This window comes from Dromaius novaehollandiae, chromosome 13 (genome assembly GCF_036370855.1).
Source record: "Dromaius novaehollandiae isolate bDroNov1 chromosome 13, bDroNov1.hap1, whole genome shotgun sequence".
Taxonomy (NCBI): Eukaryota; Metazoa; Chordata; class Aves; order Casuariiformes; family Dromaiidae; genus Dromaius; species Dromaius novaehollandiae.
Genome location: NC_088110.1, coordinates 22558433 through 22581469, shown reverse-complemented (window position 1 = coordinate 22581469; position 23037 = coordinate 22558433). Strand labels below are relative to the sequence as shown.

The window sequence follows — 23037 nt, the reverse complement described above, 5'->3', positions numbered from 1 at the left end:
TACACGTGCGTGCGGGTTCCCGTGGCCCTTCCCGAGGCAGGACGGGCGCTGGGGGATTTTAACACCCTCATCAGCCCCTGCGAGGAGAAGGGAGAACCGATAACCTCTGCACCAGAGATTCAATCCGAATTAGGGAAATAAGCGGATTTTCCCAACTGTTGTGTAAATAGGAAGGGAGATTTCCCCAACTGTTGCTCAGGAGGGGAGAGGCCAACTTAATGCCACGAAAATAGATTAGATTAGGAAGGATTTGCAGCGGGCTGGGCGGCAGGAATGGCTTATTTAGGTTTTTAGCAGTCGTGTCACAACCGCATGCTGTGTTGCGACATGCTGTTGCGCTGTACGTTCGCGTTGGGGTTTCGCGTTTTCGGGGCTCTGCTGGGTGGTGCCGGATGAGCAGCTGGGAGTCCCTGGGATGGGCCCGGAGGAGACGGACGGTCCAGCCCGCTGCCGGGCTGCTGCCGCTCAGCGCGGCCTCGGGAGGCCGACGGGGGCTGTGAGACAGCACCGCTGGACATGCACTAAAACCTGCCGTCTTCCTCGTCTCGCAGATCTGAACCAAACCCTTTAGTCCGCGAGAGCTCGCAGGGTGAGTACAATCTGGGGTTCACATGGCCAAACGCACTTGTGGGTCTTTTTTAATGCAAAATAACTGCGTGTCGGGCGAGCGACTCGCTGCTGCGTGCTTGTTCCCAGCGATGCTGTCGCTGGATGTGTGCTGCGAGGTGCTGTGTGCGTGCAGGGCCGGGGGCAGCTCCGTTTTGGGGCTTTTATCGGAGCCCCTCGGCCGTGCCGATGCTGCCGGGGCCGGTGCACAGCGCAGGGCTTGCTGGCACGTCTCCCTGCTCGTGCTCTGCCCTGCTCCTCGCAGCAGGATTTTGCATCACATCCTTCTGCCTTCGAAACCGGAGCTCCTTTCCGGAGCTGTCACCGTGCTCCCGCCCCGCTGCTCCCGGGCTGGACGCTTCTGCTGGAGGGCACGAAGCAGAAATTGCCCAACGCCTCGGGAGCTTCCACGGCAGAGGTGCTTTCGCGGCCGCCCCGGGCGCGCGGGGATGGTGCCGTGGGGCCGCTCCTCCGCTCGGCCTCGCTGCCGCCGTCCCCGCGCCGGCGAGCAGATGCCAGCTTGGCCCGCTGCCTCTCGCAGCATCCGCCCGCTGCTGGAGTCTTGCCTTACTGTGATCTGCCGGGGGAGGAAAATAGGCCACTTAGCGTGTGCGCCAGACAAAGCCGCCCCCGGAGCCTTTGTCTGCAAAAAAAAACGGGAATGGAGTGATGGATACCCGTGCAAACCCGTGGGCAGAGCAGCGCGGTGGCACTGAGGCCGCAGCCGGGGCCGGGCACCCGAGTCGTGCAACGCGCCGAGACGTGACCGCGAGTCGTGCTTGCGGGAGCAGCCGTCCACGTGCAAGCCACCGCCTCGTGATCGCGTTATATAAAAATTCGGGATCTGGGATGTGTTTTTACACGTCACTCGCAATTTCTGCGGGCTGCGTTAATTAGAATAATCGCGCTCTGCAGACAGTGAATTAGCAACGCTTCTGGATTTGTGCTGAGCTCCAGCTCTGCCACGAGCGCGGGGTTTCCTCCCGCGGTGCCTCCGAGGCGTGCAGCTCAGTGGAGGGGGCCGCTGCCGTCCCCCCCACGCGTGGCCAGCCCCGTCTGAGCGCTGGGAACGAAGGTGCACCCAGCTCCTGTCCCCGCGTGGCTCCAAAGCACTGAAAAACTGCGGTGCTGCCGGATGCCGGCGTTTGCCGGGTCAGCAACCTCCTCCGCCCGCGAGGGATCTCACCCTCTTCCCGAGCCTTTCTCTTCCGTATCGCCCGGCTCTCCGGGCCCTTCCGGATCCCTGCTTGCCCCTGGGCACGTGGGCGCCCGGCCGCGCTCTCGGGCGAGGCCTGGGCCTCTCGGCATCCTCTGATTCATTGCTCAGGCGCTTCGGGGAATTAAACCACCAGAGCTTTTTGCCTGAGCGGCGCTGACGGGAGAAGCCGGGCTCCGCAAGCGCTGACCGCCGCAGGGGCAGCGACCGCGCCGGGTGCACGCGGGACGGGCGGCGGGCGGGATGCGCGGGGGACCCCGGCCCTGCCGGCTGCGCAGCCTCGTCCCGCGGTAGCTGCTGGCCGCCCTCACCCGCTCTCTCCTCCCTGCTGGAGCTTTTCTCCAATTTTATTTTATTTTATTATTATTTTTTTTTTTGCTGCAGCAGCTCGTCCGGGAGGAGCGGCGCAGGTAATTCCCAGTCCTCGGGGGGTTAAGTGATGGGGAGGCTTTGGAAAAATAACCCAAGGGAACGGAAAAGGCTGGAGAATCCCCATTTGGTGGGGACCCCCCCCCAGGCAGCTTCCCTATATATTCCGGACGCCGGCACCGGCACCCCCGGTTCCCCCCACCCCCCCACCGTGGGCCGGCAGCGCTGTGCGCGCCTGCGTGGGCGCGCGGGGGGGGGGGGGGGCTGCGATGCGCGTGAGCTGCGGGGGGAGGGCTCGGAGCTACCCGCCCCCCCCAGGCGAGCCGAGCCGAGCCGGGCCCCGCTCCGGGCGCAGGTACCAGCGGGGCGGCCGCGGGGGGGGCGCAGCGGCCGGGCCCCTCGGCGGGGCCCCCCCCCCCCTCTCAGGGCGCGGGGGGGTTTTGCCCGTCCTGCTTCCTTTTTCCCACCCCCCCGGCGGGGCCGGGCGGCCGCTGCGCCGAGGAGGCGCCGCCGCGTTTGCGCCCTCCCCGCGGCAGCGAGGCGGAGCCCGGAGCGCGGCCCGGCGTCGGGGCGGGGGGGGGGGCGGCTCCGGCGTCCGCCCCGTCGCGGCTCCGCTCGCTGCGGCCGCGGGGGGCTGCGGCCGCCCGGGAAACGCGGGCGCTCCCATGGGAGCGGGGCGCCGCCTCCCTCGGGGGTTGTTGGCGGTGAGCAACCGCTCGGAGAGCTGCTTCCGCGGGGGGGCCGGGCCCGGGGCCCCCCCGGAGCTGCGCCAGGTGAGCAGCGGGCGCCGCGGGGGGGGAGGCGGCGGGGGGGCCGCTGCTGCTGCCGGCTCGTCTTGCGGGAGAAGCCGCTGCTCGGCACAAAAGAGGCTGTTAACGCAGCGCAGGGATGTGCGGGAGAGGTTTAATTCCCTCCTTCTGTAGCCCGCGCGGAGGGGGAGCCGCCATCTGGTGTCTGCGGGGAGAAGGGGCTCTCGCAGCGCACGGGAAGTTGGGAGCTGTCGGGCTTTGGGTTGCCTTAAAAAAAAAACCGGAGGGTTTCAGGTTGAGCGAACCGGCTCTGGGAAGTGCCCCGGGTGGGTTAACGCAGGCTTTGGAAAGGGATGGGGTCTCCTGCGGGAGCAGTGGGGCTGCTGGGCTTCCCGCGGAGCCCCCGCGCCGACCGGGGGTCGCCAGCCCCTCTCCCGCGCGGCAGGACACCCGCGGCGTGGCGGGGACGCGCAGCAGCGCTGGCACACGCCGTTCACGTCACGTGCCGAAAATATTCCCCTGCGAAGGGGGCCGTGGGCCCGCTGCCCGGTGCAGGCGATGCTGCGTGCTGGCCTGGCGTGCACCGAGTGCGCGCGGTCTCAGCCCCGCCGCGGGCGTACGCGTGCGGCCGAGCGCAGGTGCCCGCCGGATCGCCGCCGGCCTCCGTGGCCTTCGGGGACGGATCTGCCGTGGTTTGTTTCTGTGGAATTCCAGCGGACGTGACTGCTCAGGCTGCAGAGCCGCCGCGTCGCGCCTGCCGTCCGGATGTCACGGCTGCGCGTTGGCGAGGGCGCAGCGGGCGCCAGCCCTGATCCGATGGGCTGCCGGCGGAGGGGGCAGAGCGGGGCAGCGGCAGGTAAACTTTGCATTTGGGGGGGGGTCCAGCTTCGGTGATTTCAAGGGCTCGTTAAGGTCCCGGGCAAGGAGACCTGTGCGTTTAAATGCTCTCGGGCCGTTTCCGGAGGGGTGTTGGCGCGGTGCGGCCGGCGGCTCCGTGCCCGGCGGTGCGGCCCTGCTGCCCGGGGTGTTTGCACAGAGCGGCGGGAGGATTAACGAGCGCCGGGGAACAAGACTGACCAGTTCCCGTGGAGGAAACGAGCCGTTCCCCGCTCCCGCGGCGCAGGGAGGTTTCCTTGGCAGGAACGGAGGCTTCGCCCGCGGTGCCCGGCTGAGGGGCTGTTGCAGGAGGGGTTGTGTGGGTGCTGCTCGGCCGCTTCAGTGCAAAGGCCCCCCCGGGGGGGCCCCCCCGGGCGATGCCGGCCTCTGCGCGGACAGAGGCGGCGAGAGCGGGTGCCTGCGGCGGGCTGCAGTGTGGACGATTGCCAGCGCCGAGAAGCAGCGCTTTGCCCCGTCCCGCCGGCAGCCCCGCGGCGGGAGGAAATTCGGTGAGAAGAGGTCGCGATGCACCCGTCCGCCTTCCCGCGGGCAGGAAACCTGTATCCCTGCGATACAGCCGGGAAACCGAGGCGTGCAGCGGATTAAACCACTGCCAGAGCACGTCTGCGGTGCTAAAACTCCGGCTGCGGAGCGAGTCGAAGCCCCGCCGCTGCCAGGGCCCCCGCGTGCCTCCGCCGGGCTGCGAGGGCAGGAGCCGAGCCCTGCGGCAGGGTTTCATCGTCCCCTCCCCGGCCTGGCAGCGGCGGCTCTGGCGCGGGGTGCAAACGGGGTGAACTTGCTCAAGGGCTTTAGGAGCCCTTTTCTCCTTGACCTGCAGGTTTGGGTGCCGTCGCATCACCGAGGGACGGACAGGTCTGGGGGAAAGTGCTCTGGTAGCTGCTGCGAGAAGGCGGCCGGCGATTCCTTTGCTTTAATTACAATTTTTAAAGGCCCCCGACCGCTCCGGGCTGGAGCGCTGTCTCCATGTCGGATGCAGATGTGAGCGTGGGCTCGCAGAAAGCCGCCCCTGCCTCAGCTCGTCATGAGAATTAGTCAAGTTTTTAATTCCAGCTTTCTGGATGCGGGTGGGCAGGGGCTCGGGCGCTGCTCAATGAGGGCTTGGGAAGCGGAGCTGGCCCTTACATGTGCGGAGAGCGGGGGCTGAGCTGGGGGTGTTCCGTGTAAAAAGCCTTGAGGAGAAACTCAGTGCAAGTTTTAGGGATGCTGGGAGAAAATATCGCGTCCTGAAATCCCATTACTCTGGAAAGGCCAGGCTTGCCTTGCGGGAAATGCCAGGACGCGCTCTTGCATGGACATCATTGGGTCCAAATCCGCCCTCGCCGCTGGGCACGGGTGAGACCTGCTGCAGGGTTGGGATCCGTTCCTTGCTCTGATAATTGAGCTGTTGCAGCCGAAGCGGCTCCCCGAGAAGCTCAGGCCTCTCCGATCCCTTTTCCCTGAAAGGCACAACGCCGGCGCCTGCTCGGGGATGCCGGAGGGCTGGGAACTCCGCCTGCGGCCGGGGCTGCGTCGTGTCCTTTATCGCTGCCGTGCTCCAGGCGCTGTCCTGCGGGTTCAGCGGGACTTTGCGGGTGATTTTTGCAGATGGGTTTTTTGCCCTTGCGTGTCCTTTCCTCTGGCTCTGCGAGGGGGGTGAGAGGTTTGGATTGCAAGGCTAGGCCGGTGATCCCGTCCTCTGGAAGGGTGCACAGAGCTGGCAGAGGCTGGGAGCAGGGCACCGAAGCTGTGACACGCGTCTGAAATGGAGCAGAAGAGCCCTTCCCCTGTCGCTGCCTCGATTGCTTTTGATCCTGGCTCCTCGCTCCTCCCTTTCTGTCTTGGCACGAGGTTTAAATGCCTCCCAGCTTTCTCCCAGGCTTTGCACGTGTTGGTCCCCAGTCCCGGCGCCCTCTGCGTCCTCCTCTTTGCCTTTGCCGTTGGGTGCCAGACTCGTGGCCTGCTCCTCTCTGCCCCACGCGGCTCCCTCGGGGTTTTCCCGTACCAGCTGCATCCTTTCATCCTGGGGGAAGCTGCTGCCCCCAGGACACGGCGGTCCCGGAAAACCCACTGCTCTTGCAACGCCCACGTTTGCACCCTGCAGCGTGCTCTTGTCCTGGGTGCCCTCTTCTTCCCCCGCCCCAAAAGCCGTGGTCAGCAAGCTCCAAAATCGCGTTAGGGAGCTGCTGAGAGAGCCGGCACGTACTTCACGTCACGCTTGATTAGGGAAGCCGCAGATGGCAGCAGCGCTGCTGCGTTCGAAGATGCAATTTCCTCGGCAGCGCTTTGTCAAGGGGGTAAGTGGGCGCAGTCCGCGCTGGCTCCTGCCCCACGGAAAGGGCATCGCGCGTCTCTTCGGGCTGGCTCGGCACCGCGGGCTCCGCGCGGGCAGCTCGGCCCCTCCGGCGAGCTCGGCCACGGAGCGGAGGCGATGCTAGAGCAAAGCGCACGCAGCTGGCGTCCGAGACGCTGTCTTGCGGGGCCGACAGCTTCCCAGCCGGTCCTTCCCCTTTCCAAGTATTCGGGACACTATGAGCATGATTAACAGAATACTCCGTGCCCTTGGGAAAGCGCTTGCCCTTGGGAAAGCACGTGCAGTTCTCCCGCGGCGCTGGTGGGGTGCCATGGGGTCGGGTTGTCTCGCAGCGAAGCGCAGTCAGGCCGTCTCATCACCGAGCAGGGCAAGGTGGAAGGAAAACAGCATGAGCAATAAGTCATGAGATTTTAACCATTTTAAAATTCAGATCAAGTTTAATGCAGCAAGGATTATTAGGTTTTTTTTTTAAGTCTCATTTATAACAGCAACGGGTTACGAATTAACTTTGTCGCATCTCTCCCGTCTCTGTTTCCCTGGCTCGTTGCAGCAGGCAGTGAGCTCGCACCGGCCTCCGACTGACCGCTGCGAATGTGGTCAACGCTGGCAGCCCAAAACCTCTCGGAAAAGGCCCTTTTCCTTCTCCTCCAGGATGCCCTCGCGATCGAGCAGACCATGCCTCGGGAGGGCCCCTGGCACCCGAGTAGCCTCTTCGGCGAGACCCGCAGCAAAGGGCGACTCGGAGCTGCCTGGCTGTCTGCGGATGGCTCCAGCCGGCTCTTTCCTTTGCTGCTAATACTCCCTGGCTGGCGTTTCCAGTGGGAGGACACAGATTTATTGTATGCCAGCTCCCCACGGGGAATGCAGATGTGCTGGGAGATGCGTGCTTACAAGAAAGCCTGTTGTCAGCTACACGTTACCTCGTCTGTCTGATTGAGCATCATGATTAAAGGCAGCCCTGGACCTGAAAGATGCTGAAGCTCGTTATGCCATGGCCATGTTCCTGTAAGCGAGCAGCCAAAAAGCCCCTTCTTGTTCTGGAGCCCTTGTTCACTCTCAGACCCGAAACAGCAGTCGCGAGGCAGGAGCGTGACGCCGGTGGCTGTGCCGGTCCCAGCTGTAGGACGTGCGGATGGAGACGAGCGCTCGGGCTGTGGAAATTGAGGCTCTTGGTTCGTGTTTTGGCTCTTTTCCGGGGTTAATTGTCCTGGAGAAGTGACAGGGCTGTGAAGTGGGTGCAGGGCTGAGTTTTTAAGGCTGTGCTGGAGGCTGGAGGGAAGCGTGGCTAGGCGCGTGTGTGGGATGCTTGGGACGTCTGTGCATCCAGCAACACCTTCAAATGCCTTTTGGGGCCTCTGTTCAGTGCCAGTGTTTTCTCACGAGCTGGTCAGCAAGCAGTTAAACCCTTACGAGCCGTCTGCGGAGCAGGCAGCACTCTGAATGCACTTAACGCCCGCTGCAAACCCGTCCAGACTGCTGCTGAGCTTGTGCTGCTGCTCATAGCTGCTGCGAGCCCAGGAGTGGGGGGGTGGGGGGTCCCTGTCTCAGCCTGCACCCCAAATCCTCCCTCCGAGAGGCTCGTGGCAAGCGCCTGCGGGGAGAAGGGTGCGAGGGATGCTGGGGCAATGCTGCTCGACCGCTTCTGGAGCAGTCACCGTATGCAAATCGCGGCAAACTGGGATGTGCAAAAAGCCCCCGACCTGCTGCCCGTCCCTGGAGGAGGCGGGAAGGGCTGTTCGGGCAGTGAAGCCCGTCTGCGCGCGGCTGGCAGGGATCTTGGAGGTGGCCCTGTGCCTCTCCCGGGCATGGCATGGCCAGGAGCTGCCGTTGCTCCAGTGCAACCCAGTTTTCTTTCTGGTGACACTGGGAGGAGTGCATTGTTCCGGGAGTAGCGCTGCATGTGGCCGTCTCCTCCAGAGAGGAGGGATGGGCGTCCTGGCTGCTCGGTGTGCCGGCGCGGGATTCCCGGTGCGTGGCAGAGCCGGGGTCCAAGCTGTGCATCATCGCTTACGGCTTTTGCTGGTGCAGGAACTCCCCGGTCTGGGCTGCGTCTTGCTCCTGAGCAGCGCGTTGCGTGGGGAACCTCAGCCTGGCTCTCCTCGGCCGCGTGCGGGGCTGGGGGATCCTGGCAGGGTGACGATGCACGGGGGCCTGTCCATCGGCTTGTCCGGGCAGATTGTGCCCACGTGGCTTGTGAAGCACAAGCTGCTGTATCCCAGGAGAAGCTGCTTAAAGAGAGCAATTCTGCATGGGATGGATATTTATGAGGATGCACATCGTCCTCTGTGATAAATTTCTGCAATTTCTTGATGTGCAGTGGTGACATGCAGAGGACATTGCAGGCAGCACTCAGTGGGCAGGTTACCTGGGCTACGTCCTTGGGTGGGACTTGGTGAGGAGTTAAATCCATGTGGTGACTGCTCCCTGGGCCGGCTTTCCAAGGGGCACGGATTGCTTCTCCTGCCCACTTCCATTCCCCCAAGCACTGAACTGAGAAACTTTGCGGTTTTTGGGAAGCTCCCATGGCTCAGTCAGCAGGTGAGGGCAGCTCTGCGTCCACACGTGCTCCCCAACGTGGTGGAAGGGGTGAAGCGTGGCCCGGCTTCGGGAGGGAGACCCATCCCGCGAAGCGTGGGTGGGAAGGGAAGGTCCCTCGCGAGCATCCTGGCCTGCCTCCAGCGAAAATGCAGCCGGGGATGAGCTTGTGGGTGACGACATTGCGAGCAGGCAGCTCCGAGCCTCCGTCTGCAGGTGCTGGAGGGACGGGCAGAGGGAGGTCCCCGCTCCTCCGGGAGAAGAGGGCTCTGCAGCTGCCTTGGGCTGGCTGCGAGGGTTGGGGGCGGACAGATGACGCCCTGCCTGGCCCCAGCTGGTTCTCGTATGCCCCCGCGCCGAAGGCGCTCGTGACGGGAGGTTCGCCGCTGGCTTGCGGCTCCGTCGCTGCCTGCAGCCGCTCGGATGCTTTTCTCCTCCGAAGGGCTGATGCTCTCAGCTGCTCTTCCAGGCGACCCGGGCTTTGCAGCATCGAGAGGTGCGTGGGGGCGATGGGACGTGGGTGGAGGTGGCCGTGGGGCGAGCTGACACCCCGTGCAGCGGGTGCTCTCCTGCGGGTTATTTTCCAAGCCCCTGAGCTGGGGCAACCTGCTCTGCTCAGTGAAACGCTTTGTATTTGGTTTAATTTTAAACTGCTTCTCGTCCGATGAGCTGCCCGTTCGCCCTCTGGCGCGTGCTAGTCCCTGAGCCGAGAGAAGCCCGTCTCTCCGCTGCGGGGGCGGCTGGCTGTGTGCTGGGATCGAGGTCTGCGTGTGCCCTCCCCCGCTCTGCTGTGCTCCCGAAATAGCTGTGCTGAGACAATAAAAAATCATCTTTAAGATGGTTTTGATGAGAACTGTGGCCACCTCCTCCATTTGGCTTGGGAGTGAGGGAGGATCTCACTACGTGGCTGATGCCCACGGTGTCACTGCTTCGTCCCTGCTGCCCGGGCGCCGCGGGAGAGGTGGCTCGTGCAGGCAGCCCCCTCCTCGCCCCGGTGCCCAGTGCCCGGCGTGCGACGTGCTGGGTTTGAGCATCCCCGGGCATCGAGGAGGTGGCGAGCGGATGCTCGGGAGGGGGAAGGAGCCCGGGGAATTTTTTCTCTCCTTGCGTCTGTTTGCAAGAGATGAGGAATGTCTTGGCGGTGCGGTGTGTTTGCATTTAGACATGTGATAATGTGACTGTGCGTCCTCCTCTCCGTTTTGGATCGGGAGGGATCTGTTGTGCTGTGCCGTGAGCAGCCGGGGCAGGGCAGGATGGATGAGGAAGATCGTGAGTATCTTTGTCAGCTGCTGGCTCATGCTGGCCCAATTTGACCTGTCAGGCTGGGAGATGTCACCTTCTGAACATGGCATATGGAGCTCAGGATTAAACTGTCGTCTTTCTGGGCTAAAAGATGAGTCAGGAGGAGGAAAAATCTGCCCGAACGGCACAGAAAGCATGAGACCACCGCATGGGCTTGCTCATGGAGCAGGCAGGCCAGCTCTATGCCCGTGTCCCATCCCTCTCTGCTGCCTGGTGGCATCCAGGGGACCTTGCAGATGGTGGTGTGTGATGCCTTCTCCCAAGGTCCGTAGCGGTGGTTCCTTGGGCTTGTCTCGTCACCCGTGTCCATCCCCTGTCTTTCAGATGTCCCGCACTAACGGGGCCCGTGGTGGGAGGACCTGCCAGCGTTAGCCAGCCCCTCCTCTGAGGCTGAAGATGGTGTTGAGGCCCTGGTGAGGGGCGAAAGGGCAAGCGAGCTGACCCGCAGCCCCCGTGCTCCTCACACCGCCGCATCCCCCCCCGTGAGAGCCATGGAGGCCCCCCTGGACGTGCCCGTGGGGAACCTCATCGACTTCGACTCCGAGACGCCCGCCCCCGCCGAGCCCTCGCCTCCGGACCCCCCCGGCGGGGACAGGGACAGGGACGCGGAGGAGAGCGACGCCACCGAGTCGGCGGACAGCGAGAACGACATGGGCTATTCGCCCAGCCGCTGGAGCAGCTACCGCCGCTCGTCCTCCAACGAGTCCTTCTCCTCCAACCAGAGCACCGAGTCGGCCAAGGACGAGGCGGCGGCCGAGCGCCGGGAGTTCATGCGGCACTACGTGGAGAAGGTCTTCACCGGGGGGTGAGAATCGATTGATTGATTTTTCTTTTTATTTATTTTTTTCCTTTTTTCCCTGCGCTTGGCTCGTGCTGTTCATGGCTCCGATGCCGCGCTGCAGCCCGGGAGCAGGGGAGGGCGCAGGCTCCGGCTCCGCGATGCTCGCTGCTCTCCGCAGCGCTCCGGTGCCGCACGTCAAGTGCGATCGAGCAAACCGCGGTGATGAGGAGCAACCGCCGAGCTGGGGTTGTTTTTGCTCGGGGCGGCGCGCCTGTCTCGGAGCTCGGTTTCTGCTCGGGCTGCCGCTCGCTCTGTCCTCCCCCCTCTCCCTTTGCTTTGCCCCCCCGCCGGGGAGGAACAAAAGAGCAGCGTGCGTGGGAGGAGGACAAAACGGATGCGCCGGCATCTTCCTCCCTGTTCTGCCCTCCTCCCCGTCGCGGCTCCTGGGCGTTGCAGGAGCCGAGCCTCCCTCCGGGAAGGGGCAGCCGGCGGGCTGGCTGCAGCGGGGACGCCAGGCACGTCCTTGACTTCAACTGTGGTTTTTTTATTTTTATTTTTATTTTTTTCCTGTTTCAGAGAGGATCTGGACCAAGAAGAGAAGGCCAAGTTTGGTGAGCTCTGCAGCGGCGAGAACGGGAAGGGCAGGGAATGGTTCGCACGATACGTGAGCGCTCAGGTAAGGGGCGACTCGGGCGGAATATCTGTATGTACAAATATATACGCAGGAGCTGTCCTGTCCTGGCGACGGGGGGGCAGAAGGTGCAGGCCAGGGAAATCTGGCAGTGCCCAAGAGCAGTATTTTTACAGGGCAGGAACTCAGGGATAAGGGAGGCACTTTGGTACAGTAAGATACAGAAGTAAATAAATGCATCCTGAGGCACTTAAAAATATGATCATTGCAATGAGGGAGAGAAGTTCTCTATTTTGTATAAAATGAAATAAGATGAGCACTCAGAAATGTCCTATTCCCTAGAAAACCAGATCAGAAGTTCAAGCTGCTGTCTGAGATGTTGGCCTGGTTGAACGTACTTTCTGGCCACCTTCTCTAGGGGACCTGGGGGAGCTGCTGCCGTCTCTGCTGTCTGCTTGCGGCAGACGGCCGCTGCGGATAGCTGTGCTAAACTGGGTCTGGGTTTGTGCTTGCAGCGCTGCAACTCCAAGTGCGTCTCGGAGCAGACCTTCTACCGCCTGATGCAGTCTTTCGCCCTCGTGCTGTTTGAGTAAGTGGTGAGGGGGGTTTCAGCTTCACTGCAATCACCTAAAGCCCCTGGGATCTTCCTGCTAATCCAGAGGGATGGCAGACCTCCATCTCCCACCTGCCCTGCTGCTTAGGCCCAAGGAAGCAGAGGGACCTGAGCTGGGGAGCACAGCACCGATGCTGATGCCAGCAGGGTCTGGCTGCAGGCCAGCTGCGTTCGCCCCTTTTAATAAGCCTTGCCAAAAATCAGGGCTTTTTAGCCTGAGCGTGGTGCTGGGCTTGACCCAGCGAGATGTGGTGCTGGCCTGAGCACGGGGTGCTGCCTGGCACTGCCTGGACTCGCTGCTGCTGGTCTCTGTGCAGGGCGAGCTCGGGGGGTGCTGGGACACCTATGTAGAGGTTGTGCTTGTCCTCTGAGGGCTTTGCTGCAGGAAAGCTGCCTTTTCCCGGTGAGAGCAGAGCCACGGCTGCAGGAGGGGCCAAGCGGGAACCTCTAGGCTGCTTCAGTTGCCATCGCCAGGCGTCTTCATCTAGTTCTCCCTCGGTTTCAGGTGTCACCAGATGGATGACTTCAGCCCTGCCAAGAATCTAATGACCATGTGTTTCACTTACTACTACATCGGTAAGAGGTGTCTGCACCCTTGGGCTTTTCTTGCGCTGGAGACAGATGGTGAGATGCTTTAGGCCCAGGTGTTGAGGTGTTCCCTGCACTGGGAAGGGGGATGGAAGGTGTCCCTGAGCTTGGTTTATGCCGGCTGACTCAGATACTGACAGGAGAAGAAGGGCCTCCATGGCACGGAGGCTGTGCATACCTGCTGGAGACCCTAGTTGTGTTGGGAGCTCATGCTGACATTCATTCCTCGCTGCTTCTCGTAGCCAGGGATATTTGTATGCAGCAGTCCCCAGGTGTCCCCTTGCCCTGCGGATGCCATGTGAATCCAGTCCCAGCCCAGAAACACCTCTGCTCATTGCCTGGTGTGTGGCAGTCGCTCCTCTGCAGGATGCTGGGTTTTCTATCCAAAATGGGGAGAGGAGGAAAAACCTACAAGAGCTGGGACGGGATGAAGACTGGGTCATTTTAGTCTGGCTCCTGGTCTCCGTGGTGCATCTTCAGCACCGCTTGGAGCAGGTCCTCCGGGAGCTGGTGGCACCTGCTGCACTGGGCCGTGAGAGCAGTGCTCTTTGCAGCAGGGATTTGCCCAGCCGTATGCTTGCTGCGGGGCCCGAGAGCCCGCTGAGCTCCTGCTGCCTTCCCCAGGCAAACCGCACGCGCTGCCCTTGGAGACCAAGGAGAAGCCCATGGGCAGCATCGACTCGTACCTGAAGTCAGCCAACAGCTGGCTGGCTGAGAAGAAGGACATCGCGGAGCGGCTGCTGAAGAACACGTCAGCCAAGACTGAGAACGTGAAGGGCTTCTTCGGGGGCCTGGAGACCAAACTGAAGGGCCCCGCAGCCCGGAAGAGCGAGTGGGTACCGCTCCGCAGGGCGCTCCGGGCAGGCAGGGTGGGCTGGGACACGCACTCGTGACGTGGCCGAACTAGAAACCTCCTGGGCACGGGCATCCCTGAGCCAGGGGTTGCTGCTGCTGCAGGAAGGCAGCGCATGGAGATGTCTCTGGCCACCTTTTTGGCCCTGGGGACCGTGACGTATGAGCAGGGGTCTTTAAAATGAAGGTGGCTCCCTGGCCAAGGAAGCCAGGGCTTCACCACATGGGCTGTGTGGGGACAGGCTTCTTTGGGGCTGATGCTGATTTCTGTGTCACAGAAGCGAAGGGGAGGACAAGCCAAAGGAGAAGCTGAAGAAGACAGGTGAGTGGAGCCAGCGTTGCTGAGTTAAGCATGGCAAGGTGTCACCTGGGGAAGGAGTGAGGGTTGGAAGTGGTGTGAGAGGTCTGGCGTTGCTGGAACTGTGGGGTAGAGACATGCGGCAGGAAGGACTGGTGATATCTCCCCTGAGCTCCTGGAGAAGTGCTTCAAAGCACTTCAGCCCTTTTAGCTCGTTGTTTTGGAGCGATAGCATATCCTGTCCCACCAGGACCCAAAGGCATCTTGTCCTTAGTGGTGTTAGGCTGCAGAGAGGTTTGGATGTCTGCTGCCTCTGAGCTTTAGTGTTGCTCCTGTCACCCTCCCAGTAGCCACCTGGACCAGAGTGGTCCAGCCCTTGAGCATCCTCCTGGGACATGTGCACCTTGATCTGACTTCGTGTCAGTCCACAAAGGGAGAGAAATGCTCCTCTCCTTGGTGGGGATGTGCTGGGGCCGAGTGTTTTGCTTTGCAAGCCCTGCTGCGGTGGCCACTTTGCATTCCCTGTGGACATCCAGGTCTGTGTGCGGGTGAGCATCATCCAGGCCTTGGTGTGTCATTGTGTGTCCCCACAGTTTCTGTGCAGAGCCCAGAGGAGGAGAAGAAAGGAGAGAAGATCTACCTGTACATGCACCTCAAGCAACAGCCGATCTGGTAAACCTGCCCGGGGCGAGCTGGGCTGCCACCTCGCATGGGGCTCCCCGGAGCTGGGATCCGAAATGCAGGAGGGGATTTGACCACCCTGCCCACACATTGCATTTTGCCCAAACTTTCCCGATTGCTTTTAAGTTGCTGCTGCCCCTAAAGGAGATGGCTGTGCCTTGCACATCCCTTCTGCCAGGGAAAGTGTTTGCAGCCGCCCAGGGGGCTGGTTTGGGGGGCTGGTCCTGGCTGACCCTCGCCTGCCTGTGGCCCGTGCAGGGAGCGCAGATGGGTGGTGGGAGCAGGGTAGAGCCTTTCGGCAGCAGTCTTCTTACCTCCCCTAAACTGTTGTGAAGCATTAGTGCAAGGCTCCTCTTTGCAATGCCCCCCATCTCCAAAGTGGACCTCCCAAGGTAAATTTGGCCTCCCAGGGAGCCAGAGGGCTGGTTGCAGGGCTGGCTCATGGTTTGGCACCACCTCGTTCCTCCTCGGCAGGCACAACCTGAGGTTTTGGAACGCCGCCTTCTTCGACGCGGTTCACTGCGAGCGGAGGAAGAGGTCCCCCACCACCAGGTAGGACGCGAGCCCCCAGCTCTGCCGCCTCGGCAGTTCCCCGCCCTCGGAGGGGACACGGTGTCCGGCTATCCCTGCTGCAAGGGGCAGCAGCACTTTGGGTCCCGCTGCCCTGGGAAGTCAGTGGCTGCAGCTCATCCTTGTGCATTAATTTAGCAACGTCCCCTGTGCTTGGAGCCCTGGGTGGGTTTTTTGTTTGTTTTTGTTTTGCTTTGCTTTGGTTTTTTGGAAGGCCCTTTCAGTGCTCTCCCTTCCCCTGGTTAAGGGGAGATGGCAGTGCAAGCAGTGAAATCAAGATCCCGCGGTGAGGTGGGTGCACGGATTGGCAGCACCCTCGGGGAGGCTGTGTTTCGGGAGGGCTTTGCGCTTCCCGGCCCTGCCGAGCCCGAGGTCACCCCCATGTCCTCCCCTGCTCCCGACAGCTTTAAGCAGCAGCATCCGCAGGGAAGTGCTCTGCTTTCTGCCTTGGGACACAGGGCTGCGTGGACGCAGGGCTGTCAGGTGAGCAGAGGAAATAATCGATCCCTTTTCTGGGCTCAAGCAGAGCTGCGTTCTTTTAAGGACTGGGGAATGTACAGGTTCCCTTGCTCGCTTTGCATTGCTTTTCCAAGAGCAGAGCCCAGAGGTGTGCCCAGAAAGCCAAGCCGGGCTTCGAGCTGCTCAAGTGCACAAGCAGATCTTGCAGAAACCCCGTTTGTCTCCCTTCGCGGCTTCACCTCTGGGATAGTCCCCAGGGTGCCGGGGATGTGCTGCCAGGAGGAGCACGGGGACAGGTCTGGGCAGCCAGTGCCGAGGAGAGGGTCAGGATCAGCCCTGCAAATGGGCGTCGAAGGGGCCTTCGACGCTCCTCTGCCTTTTGCAGCTTCCCACCCTCCTCCCAGCGCTGTGTGCAGGGAGCAGCCGGGGCCGGACCGCCGCGTGTTGTGCAGTGCCCAGAGGTTTGGAGCTCTCGGGGTGAAAGTCGCTGAGCGTTTTAACCCAGTCCCCTTTTCGAGCACTTCTTGAAGTAGCCAGCCCTCCTGCATCCTCCCCCGAAACCTGAAGCTCAACCATGACGGCGTTTGCTTACACTTGAGGATGCTCTGCCAGCCTCGGGGAACTGATCGATCTTTCCTTTCTCCTTTAATGCTTTCCTCTTTTTTCTTTGTTTCCTTCTCCAAGCAAACCAGTGAAAGAAACTATTGAACAGTAATGTAGCCATAACTGCATTTGCTTTGATTAAGCCCCAAATTAGCAGGAGCAAAATGTCTCGCAAGGACATACGCCCCGGGCGGCTGCTCTCTGCTCTGAGCGCTCTTCCCAATTAACCCGGTGGCTGAGCCGTCTCTGCCAAAGCAAACCTGGCTCACGAGGGAGCCTCGGGAGCCGCTGGTTGTGGCAGGGTGACAAGCGCCCCTTGGTCCAGCGGCCAGCGTGGCGTGGGGCTCTCCGTGCCCCCGTGCACATCTCTGCCTGCAAGGGGAGATGATGGTGCATGCACAGCTCCGGTTTCTCCCAAACCTTGCACTGGGTTTTTGCAGGGTCCCTGCAGCGAGGCGCCAGCCCTGCCTTGCCCTTTGCTCGGGGGTCTCCGAGCGAACGCCCTCTCCGAACCCCTCCGGATCTGGGGCAGGAAACCTCCTCGGGGCGCCCGTGGCGGCTGCGCTCAGTCCTTGGTATTTGCTTTGGGAAAGGCGGCTGGTGGGAAGCTGAGCATTTGGGAAGCTTTTTCCGACTGTGGCAGGGAGGGAAGGGGAGGGTGGGAAGCAAAAAGAACTAAATTCCTCTTTTCTCTCTTTTCTCTCTCTGCCTCTAACAACTTTTTCATCTGTTCTTCTTTTTCTTTTCTTTTTTCTCCTCCATCCATCTGTCTTGCATGGTCTTTAACACCCAACCTTTGTTGGCCCCGTTTCTGCCGCCACTCCAGAGGGAACGCTGGAGAGGAAGAGGACGAGAGGTGTGTCTGTCCGCATTGCTTGGCTGCGCCGTCCGACAGGGCCGACTCGCTTCGGGTCCAAATCCCGCCGTGGGGTGAAGCGCTCCGGAGGCAGGGCGGGCGCCGGTGGCCCTCGCTGCCGCCCGGGGTGGGACTCCTCCGGCTGCGGCGGCCGCCTTCCCGGCCTCTCTGCAAAACCTCAGATTGGTTTCTCCTTAATGCTGGTTTTTACAAACCAGCGTGACCGATTTCAGGCCGCAGCATTGCGGTCTTCCAGGGTGGACGCGGGCTGCACGGCTGGTGGGGAGCCGGGCGTCTTGCACCTCCCGACAGCCCCCAGGAGCAGGCCGGTTCCATGGGCAGTTTTTGGACGTGAACCGAGTCCCTTTAGGGCAGAAGGAGGAAAGCACCATCCCCTCCTGCTCTCCCCTGTGCTGTTGACTCGCGCGGCGGCACGGGGCGAGTGCTGCTGGCTGCTGCTTCGGTGTCCGTCCCGGCGGGGCGGACGCGGTGGTCTGGCTTTTGTGTGTCCCTGGCTGTGCTGTTGCGTTGAGGTGGTGAAGACCTTTGTCCAGCTGGAAAATCTGATCCTTTTTTTCCTCTTTCCCACGTGCCCTTACGTTGCTATCGTTACTCAAAAAGAAAAACACAAACGGCTGCTGCATGCTGCAGCCGCAAGCGCGTGCTGCGGGTTGCAGAGGCCAAAAGCAGTCATGTCCATCAGTGGTCAGTTAGGATCTGCAGGGATGGGGGGTCTTGCTGTGTTGCTGGAGCTTGGGATATCTGACCTTGGAGCAAATCACTTGTAGCGACAGCACTGACGAAGGCGAGGGAGCTCGGCAGGAAATTTTTAGCATGGTTAAGGCATGCACCGGGAGCTGGATAACCAAAACTTGCTTAGATAGAGCATGGCTCGGGTCCGCTGCTGGGGTGAAACACTGCTGCTGGAAGCCCCACGCAGTGGCTTGATCCGAGCCTTGCTGGGTGCATCACAGCGAGCAGCAGTGGCTGCCCTTGGAGGGGCTGAGACGCTTCCTCTGCACACCGAAATGCAGCCAAAATGGGGTAACGTTTACGAGAGGGAGGGAATGAACCTGTGCGTTGGTGCCTGTTGGGCTGGTGCAAAGCTCAAAGGACTGGATAGAGCCACGTGCGGGGCTTCCCCGTTTCCAAGCACCTTACTCCTGCGTAACAAGCCAGAAGCACGGTGAGTTTTTCTTGGCCACTTTGATAATTTTTTTCCCTTCCTCCATCAAAAACGTAAAAAGGCAGGAAAAAAAAACATTGCAAGCTTGCTTCCCCTGTAAGGGGGCCAGTGAGATCTGTGAAGTTCTGCTTCCAGATTTCAAAGCTTTGGAAAAACCTTGATTCTTCTGTTCTTCTCGACCTCCAGATTTGCAGATTTGGCTCCCCCCGGTGAGCTTCATTTGGGAGAAACTACTTTTTTTTTTTTTAATCCTTTTAAATGTATGATATTAAGTTTCCAGAGCGCTGTTGATAAAAGCAGCTCCCTCCTTGTGACTGAAGGCCCAACTCAGCAGCTTTTGCACCCCAGAGCCGAGCTGGGTGAGGGCGGACTCCCCTTCATGGGCAAGTCTGCTTAAGCGCTCCTCATTTTCCAGCTTCGGTAGCAAACCCGTCTGCTCGGTGTGAGCCTGCACCACTGAACGTGCTGCAAAGGAGCCCCCTCCCCGGCCAGCGGCTCCATCTGATGCAGTGTCGCTGCTCCTGTTCGGTGTGCGGGCTGCGAGCTTGCTCCATCCATGGTGTCCTCTTGCTTCTCCTCCATATATATATATATAGGTTTTTTTTCTTCTACCTGTCCCTATTTTTCCTTCCCTTCCCTTTATCCTCTTATCCTTGTCTGTAACCCTCCCTGACTCCTTTCCAGAAGAGGGCTGGCTTAATCCCGGAGCTGTAGTTTTCCCCGTGTGCATGCACTGATCCGGAGCCGGTGCTGACAGCGCGTTGTGCCCCGGCGCGGTGACATCTGTCCCACTCAGCACCGCGTCAGCTTGGTTGCTAACGGCGCAGCGAGGGGACGTCTGGCTGGGGGCTCCGGCCGCCTCCTCGTGCTGGTGCAGACACAAACCACCTGCGGGGAGGAGCCGGGGAACCGGCTTTGCCCCGTCGCGGTGCGGGTTGCGGATGGGGGTTTGCTGTGAGATGCAGCTGCACCCAGCTGCTGGTGCTCGGGTGGAAGTCCCTGCTGGGGAGGGGCTCGGAGAGGAGCCAGGTGCTGTTTGTCCCCTCTGGGGTTTGGGATGGCACTCTGCTTTTGCTCAAAATCCGGTGGGATAGAGCCCCAAAGCAGCCTGCGCCAAGCCAGGGCATCTTTGGGCAGCGATGAGCCGGGACGGCTGCTCCTCGCTCCGCTCCTGCGGCCGGGGCCACGGCGCCGGTTCTGCTGATGGGGGGGGTCTGTGGTCCGTGCTGGGGGGGCCCAGATGCTTTCCCTGCTCCGAATCGGGGCCCTTGGAGGAGACCCAGGGCCGCGGGGGGTCCCATCCCCATGCAGTGCTCCCCTGCTGCCGGCTCGTTTGGGGTGGGGGGTCTTGCGCCCCGGCTCGTGCGGCGGCTGGGGGCAACGCGGCGGCGCTGGTGCCTTGCAGGGAGAAGTGGTGCCACATGACGCAGGAGGAGCGCGACGACAGCCTGCGCTTCAACGAGAACATCACCTTCGGGCAGCTGGGGTGAGCGCGGCGGGGGGGCCCGGGGGTGTCCCGGCTGCGGTGCAAAGGGGTGCGGGGAGGAAGAGGAGGGTGGGGAGGAAGGAAGCTGCTGGGGCAGCCTGTGCAAGGGCACGTGCATCTGTCTGTCCTCAGCACCTTCATCCACAACATGCTGGCCTTCGGCCTCAGCAAGAAGCTCTGCAGCGACTTCCTCAAGAAGCAGGCGACCATCGGTAGTTTGGATGAAGGTAGGGGCGAGCCGGGGGGGGGGGGATGCCTGGCCCCGGGGGGATGCAGTGGCGCCCGGCCGCGTTGCCCCCCCGGCATGTCTTCTCTCCCCTTCGCAGAGCAATACAAGCTGCTGAGCGACCACATCGAGCAGATGGCTGCTGCCTAGGTTCCTCCCGGGGTGCCACGGCCAGCGGAGCCGAGCAGGAGCGAGCCGGCGGGCGGGCAGCGACTGCCGTGACTGCAGATGGGCTATTTAAAAACAACCCCCCCACATACACACGTACACATGTACATGCACACACACACACACCCTGCAATAAACCCGCATGACCGTCAGCCGAGCCTTAGAGCTGCGCCATGGGCAGCCTGTAGAAATAGGAGCCCCCTCCCTTGCCACAGCCTCCCCCAGCTGTTTTCAGTATAGACTTTCCCAGGTGTATTTTGTCAGTTCAAAAAAAAAAAAAAAAAAGGTAAGAGAGAAGCACCGAGGAGCAGCCCTGCTGCGTGTTCGTGGGGTCCAGGGCAGCCGCCCTGCTTTGCCCTCGCCCGCGGCGCTGCCCACCCTCGTCGTTGCCCGGTGCATGGAGCGGGGTGCCGGTGCCTTTGCTCGACGGCTCCCCGAGGCCGGTCCGGCTGCCCGGCGGAGCACTGCAGCCGCTTTGCATCGTTGGACCTCTCTCCCTGCTGCAGTAAGGGGGTTGCGATGTGGTTTTGGATGCAGTTGAGGGACTTTCCAAGGAAACGCCGGTCTGCTCTGGTGCTAGGAGCGAGGAGGGGAGTCGGTTCTCGAGGATGGCAGTGTTTGGGAAGCGGAGGCAATGGGAGTCTGTTTCGGTTTGGCATCAGGTCGCATTGCATTGCACACCCAAAGCGTCACCGCAGGCGGCTGCGTGGGAGCTGCCCGCGGCTTTGCTGCAAGCAGAGGTCTCCTGGTGGCAAAGCGCTGCTGCCATCAGTGCTGGGCTCCTCGGGAGCCGGAGAGAAACCTTTCCCTGGGGAGCTTCCCTGCGCCTGCTTTGGGTGGACGTATGTGCTTTTGTGCATCTCGGTGAAAGAGAAAATGCAGTTTGCTCCGGATCGTTAGCCTCGATCAGCAGGAAATCAGCCTTGGCCTTTGGGGCGCTTGCGGGAGAGGAGGAAGAGGAGCTTGGCGGGCTGTCGGGGCAGCAGGGCTCAGAGCGGCTGTGGGGCAGCCCCATCTGCCAGGGGCTTTTTTCCTCTTGCAAACTTGAGCTGGTCTGCAAATCCCCTGGGAAGAGGTGCCTCCCCTGGGAAGAGGTGCCTCCCCCGGCTCGGCTCGCCTGGGCGCTTGGCGGTGGCAGGGAGCGCGTGTCCCGTCCCCCTCCGGGGAGATGCGCGGCGGCAGCTTTCCCTCCCAACCCTGTTCCCGGCTGTGGTTTTTGGCGTTGGGCGATGGAGGGCTGCGTGAGGCCCCTCTGCCACCCAGCACCACACCGCGTGCCGGGTTAATCTTCCGGCTGCATCGCTGCACTCCTGCTCCCAGGTCCCCTCAATCAAACCTTAAATAGCCTTGTCCAAGCACTTGCATTCCTGCGCTTGAGCGAGCCCGGCCTGCAGCCTGTCTGGTTTTTTGCTGGCTGAACACGGTCACGCTGGGTCCCTCCGTGGGCAGGGAAGCAGGCTGGAGCCTGCGAGTGCCCGTGCCGGCGTGGCATCGCTCGTGCTGCAGCGGCCGTCGTCGCGCGCTCGGGGTCGGCATCTCCACGGAGGTGTTCATCTCGCGGCAGGTTTCCATGCATCCGCATTTCCCAGGACCGGCGCTCCGGGTTTCCCCGTGCTGCCAGCTGCATCCTGTAAGATAAATAGCGTAGCGGGGTTTTTCCATGTAGCTCTTCGTCTGCAGTGTCGTTTCCTACCGCCAAGGCGATGCTTCTACCGAGGCTGGAGCAAAGGTGCTGGTTGTCTGTCTTTGAGGGACCCGCGGTTTCGCTGCTCAAAGCCTGCCTGCGCGCAGGCTACGAGCTGCGAAAGGTCGGGACGCCGATTTAGTCTTCAGCTGAACCTTGGAGAAAAGGTGTTGCACGTGTTTTTTCTCCCCCGTCGCTGCCGGGAATTGGGGCGTTGCTGGGGACGCTGCTCCCTCCCAGGGCGCCGAGGAAGGCTCCGTCCCAGCACTGACTTTCTTGGGCCTCCCCAAAACCCAGGACCAGGGAGCGTGTGCTCGTGAGGGCGAATTGCTGCTGGAGGGACTCGTTTGCACTTTGTGTCCGACGGAAAGGGCGCGTTGGCGGAGCGCGGGTGCCGGGACCTGCCGCCTCCAGCAGCCCTCGTCCGAGCAGCGCCAAGGGTGCGGCGGCTCCGGTTCTTCCCCGAGTTCTGCTTTCGTTGTTTATTTTTCCAACATTAAAGAAGTTTAGCAGCAAAAAAATATTATTTGCATGGGTATTTTTCTAAAAAAAAAAAAAAAAAAAAAAAAAAAAAAAAGCCTACAACTGCTGCCCCTCGTTCCGTGATGCTCGCGGCTCCCGTGGGATTTCCAGCACCGTCTTTTACCCTCTGTATAAGTGGTCGTGAGTTCTGCTGTTTGACTTTGATGCTGTACTTAATGCCGCGGCGTCGCGTGCCGAGCGCGGTCGTTAGGCGATCAATCGTGCCGTGTCGCCTGTGCCGCTTTATGTGCTGTGGGTTCTTGGGTTATTGATTTATTGGAGACATTTCCAAGCTGCGTGTCGAGGGGGGACTTCCATAAACCCTTCCTGACCGGGACTGCGTGAAGGACGGGGCGAGAGAGAGGCTGGAATAAATCGTCTTAAAAATGACTTTCTCGTTTAGCTGTTGTCATGTATTTTAATCCGACGGGTCTGCCCTCTGCTCGCTCGTCTTCGGTGGTCCCTCGTGCCTTCCTCAGCGCCTTCCCCTTCGGGCTTCCCCCTTTGGATAACCCACTTTTTTAATAGAGAAAATTGATGCACCTTTTGAAGAAATGCTTGTGTTTACCCTGGAAGCCATCTAGGCATGTGGAAGAGATTTAATTTTTATTTCCTTTTCCCCTTTGGGGCTGAGGTCGGGGTCAGTGGGATTTGCGCCGAGTTAAGCAGAGTTAATGCAGCGCCTCGAGCAGGGACGCGGGGTCCCCGCTGCTGGCGGACGGGCTGGGTTGGGAGCAGAGGGGAGAAGTGATTTGTGCAAGGTGAAGATGACAGGCAGGCTGAAAAAGATGCTTGCTTCCCGGCCGCCCAGGGTTTTATTACATCTCTATTAAAGCTCTTAAAAATCTCTCTGTTGTAATAGCGTCTGG

General features: G+C 61.3%; 1 protein-coding gene across 4 annotated transcripts; it reads left to right on the top strand.

Moving 5' to 3' along the window:
- Nucleotides 1-2213: 2213 nt before the first annotated feature.
- Nucleotides 2214-22558, top strand: KIAA0513 (KIAA0513 ortholog). 4 transcript variants are annotated; one of them, XM_026107940.2, is made up of 13 exons: nucleotides 2214-2232; nucleotides 10289-10769; nucleotides 11322-11421; nucleotides 11892-11965; nucleotides 12495-12565; nucleotides 13202-13409; nucleotides 13708-13751; nucleotides 14321-14399; nucleotides 14883-14960; nucleotides 16867-16896; nucleotides 19488-19568; nucleotides 19701-19795; nucleotides 19895-22558. In XM_026107940.2, exons 2-13 carry the CDS (start codon nucleotides 10456-10458, stop codon nucleotides 19942-19944), a joined length of 1224 nt encoding a protein of 407 aa, XP_025963725.2. In that variant the 5' UTR covers nucleotides 2214-2232; nucleotides 10289-10455; the 3' UTR covers nucleotides 19945-22558. The 4 variants fall into 4 exon arrangements, with proteins under 4 accessions (XP_025963725.2, XP_064375847.1, XP_064375846.1 ...); XM_064519777.1 differs by lacking the exon at nucleotides 2214-2232 and adding an exon at nucleotides 2449-2546; XM_064519776.1 differs by lacking the exon at nucleotides 2214-2232 and adding an exon at nucleotides 2724-2964.
- The last annotated feature ends 479 nt before the right edge of the window (nucleotides 22559-23037 follow it).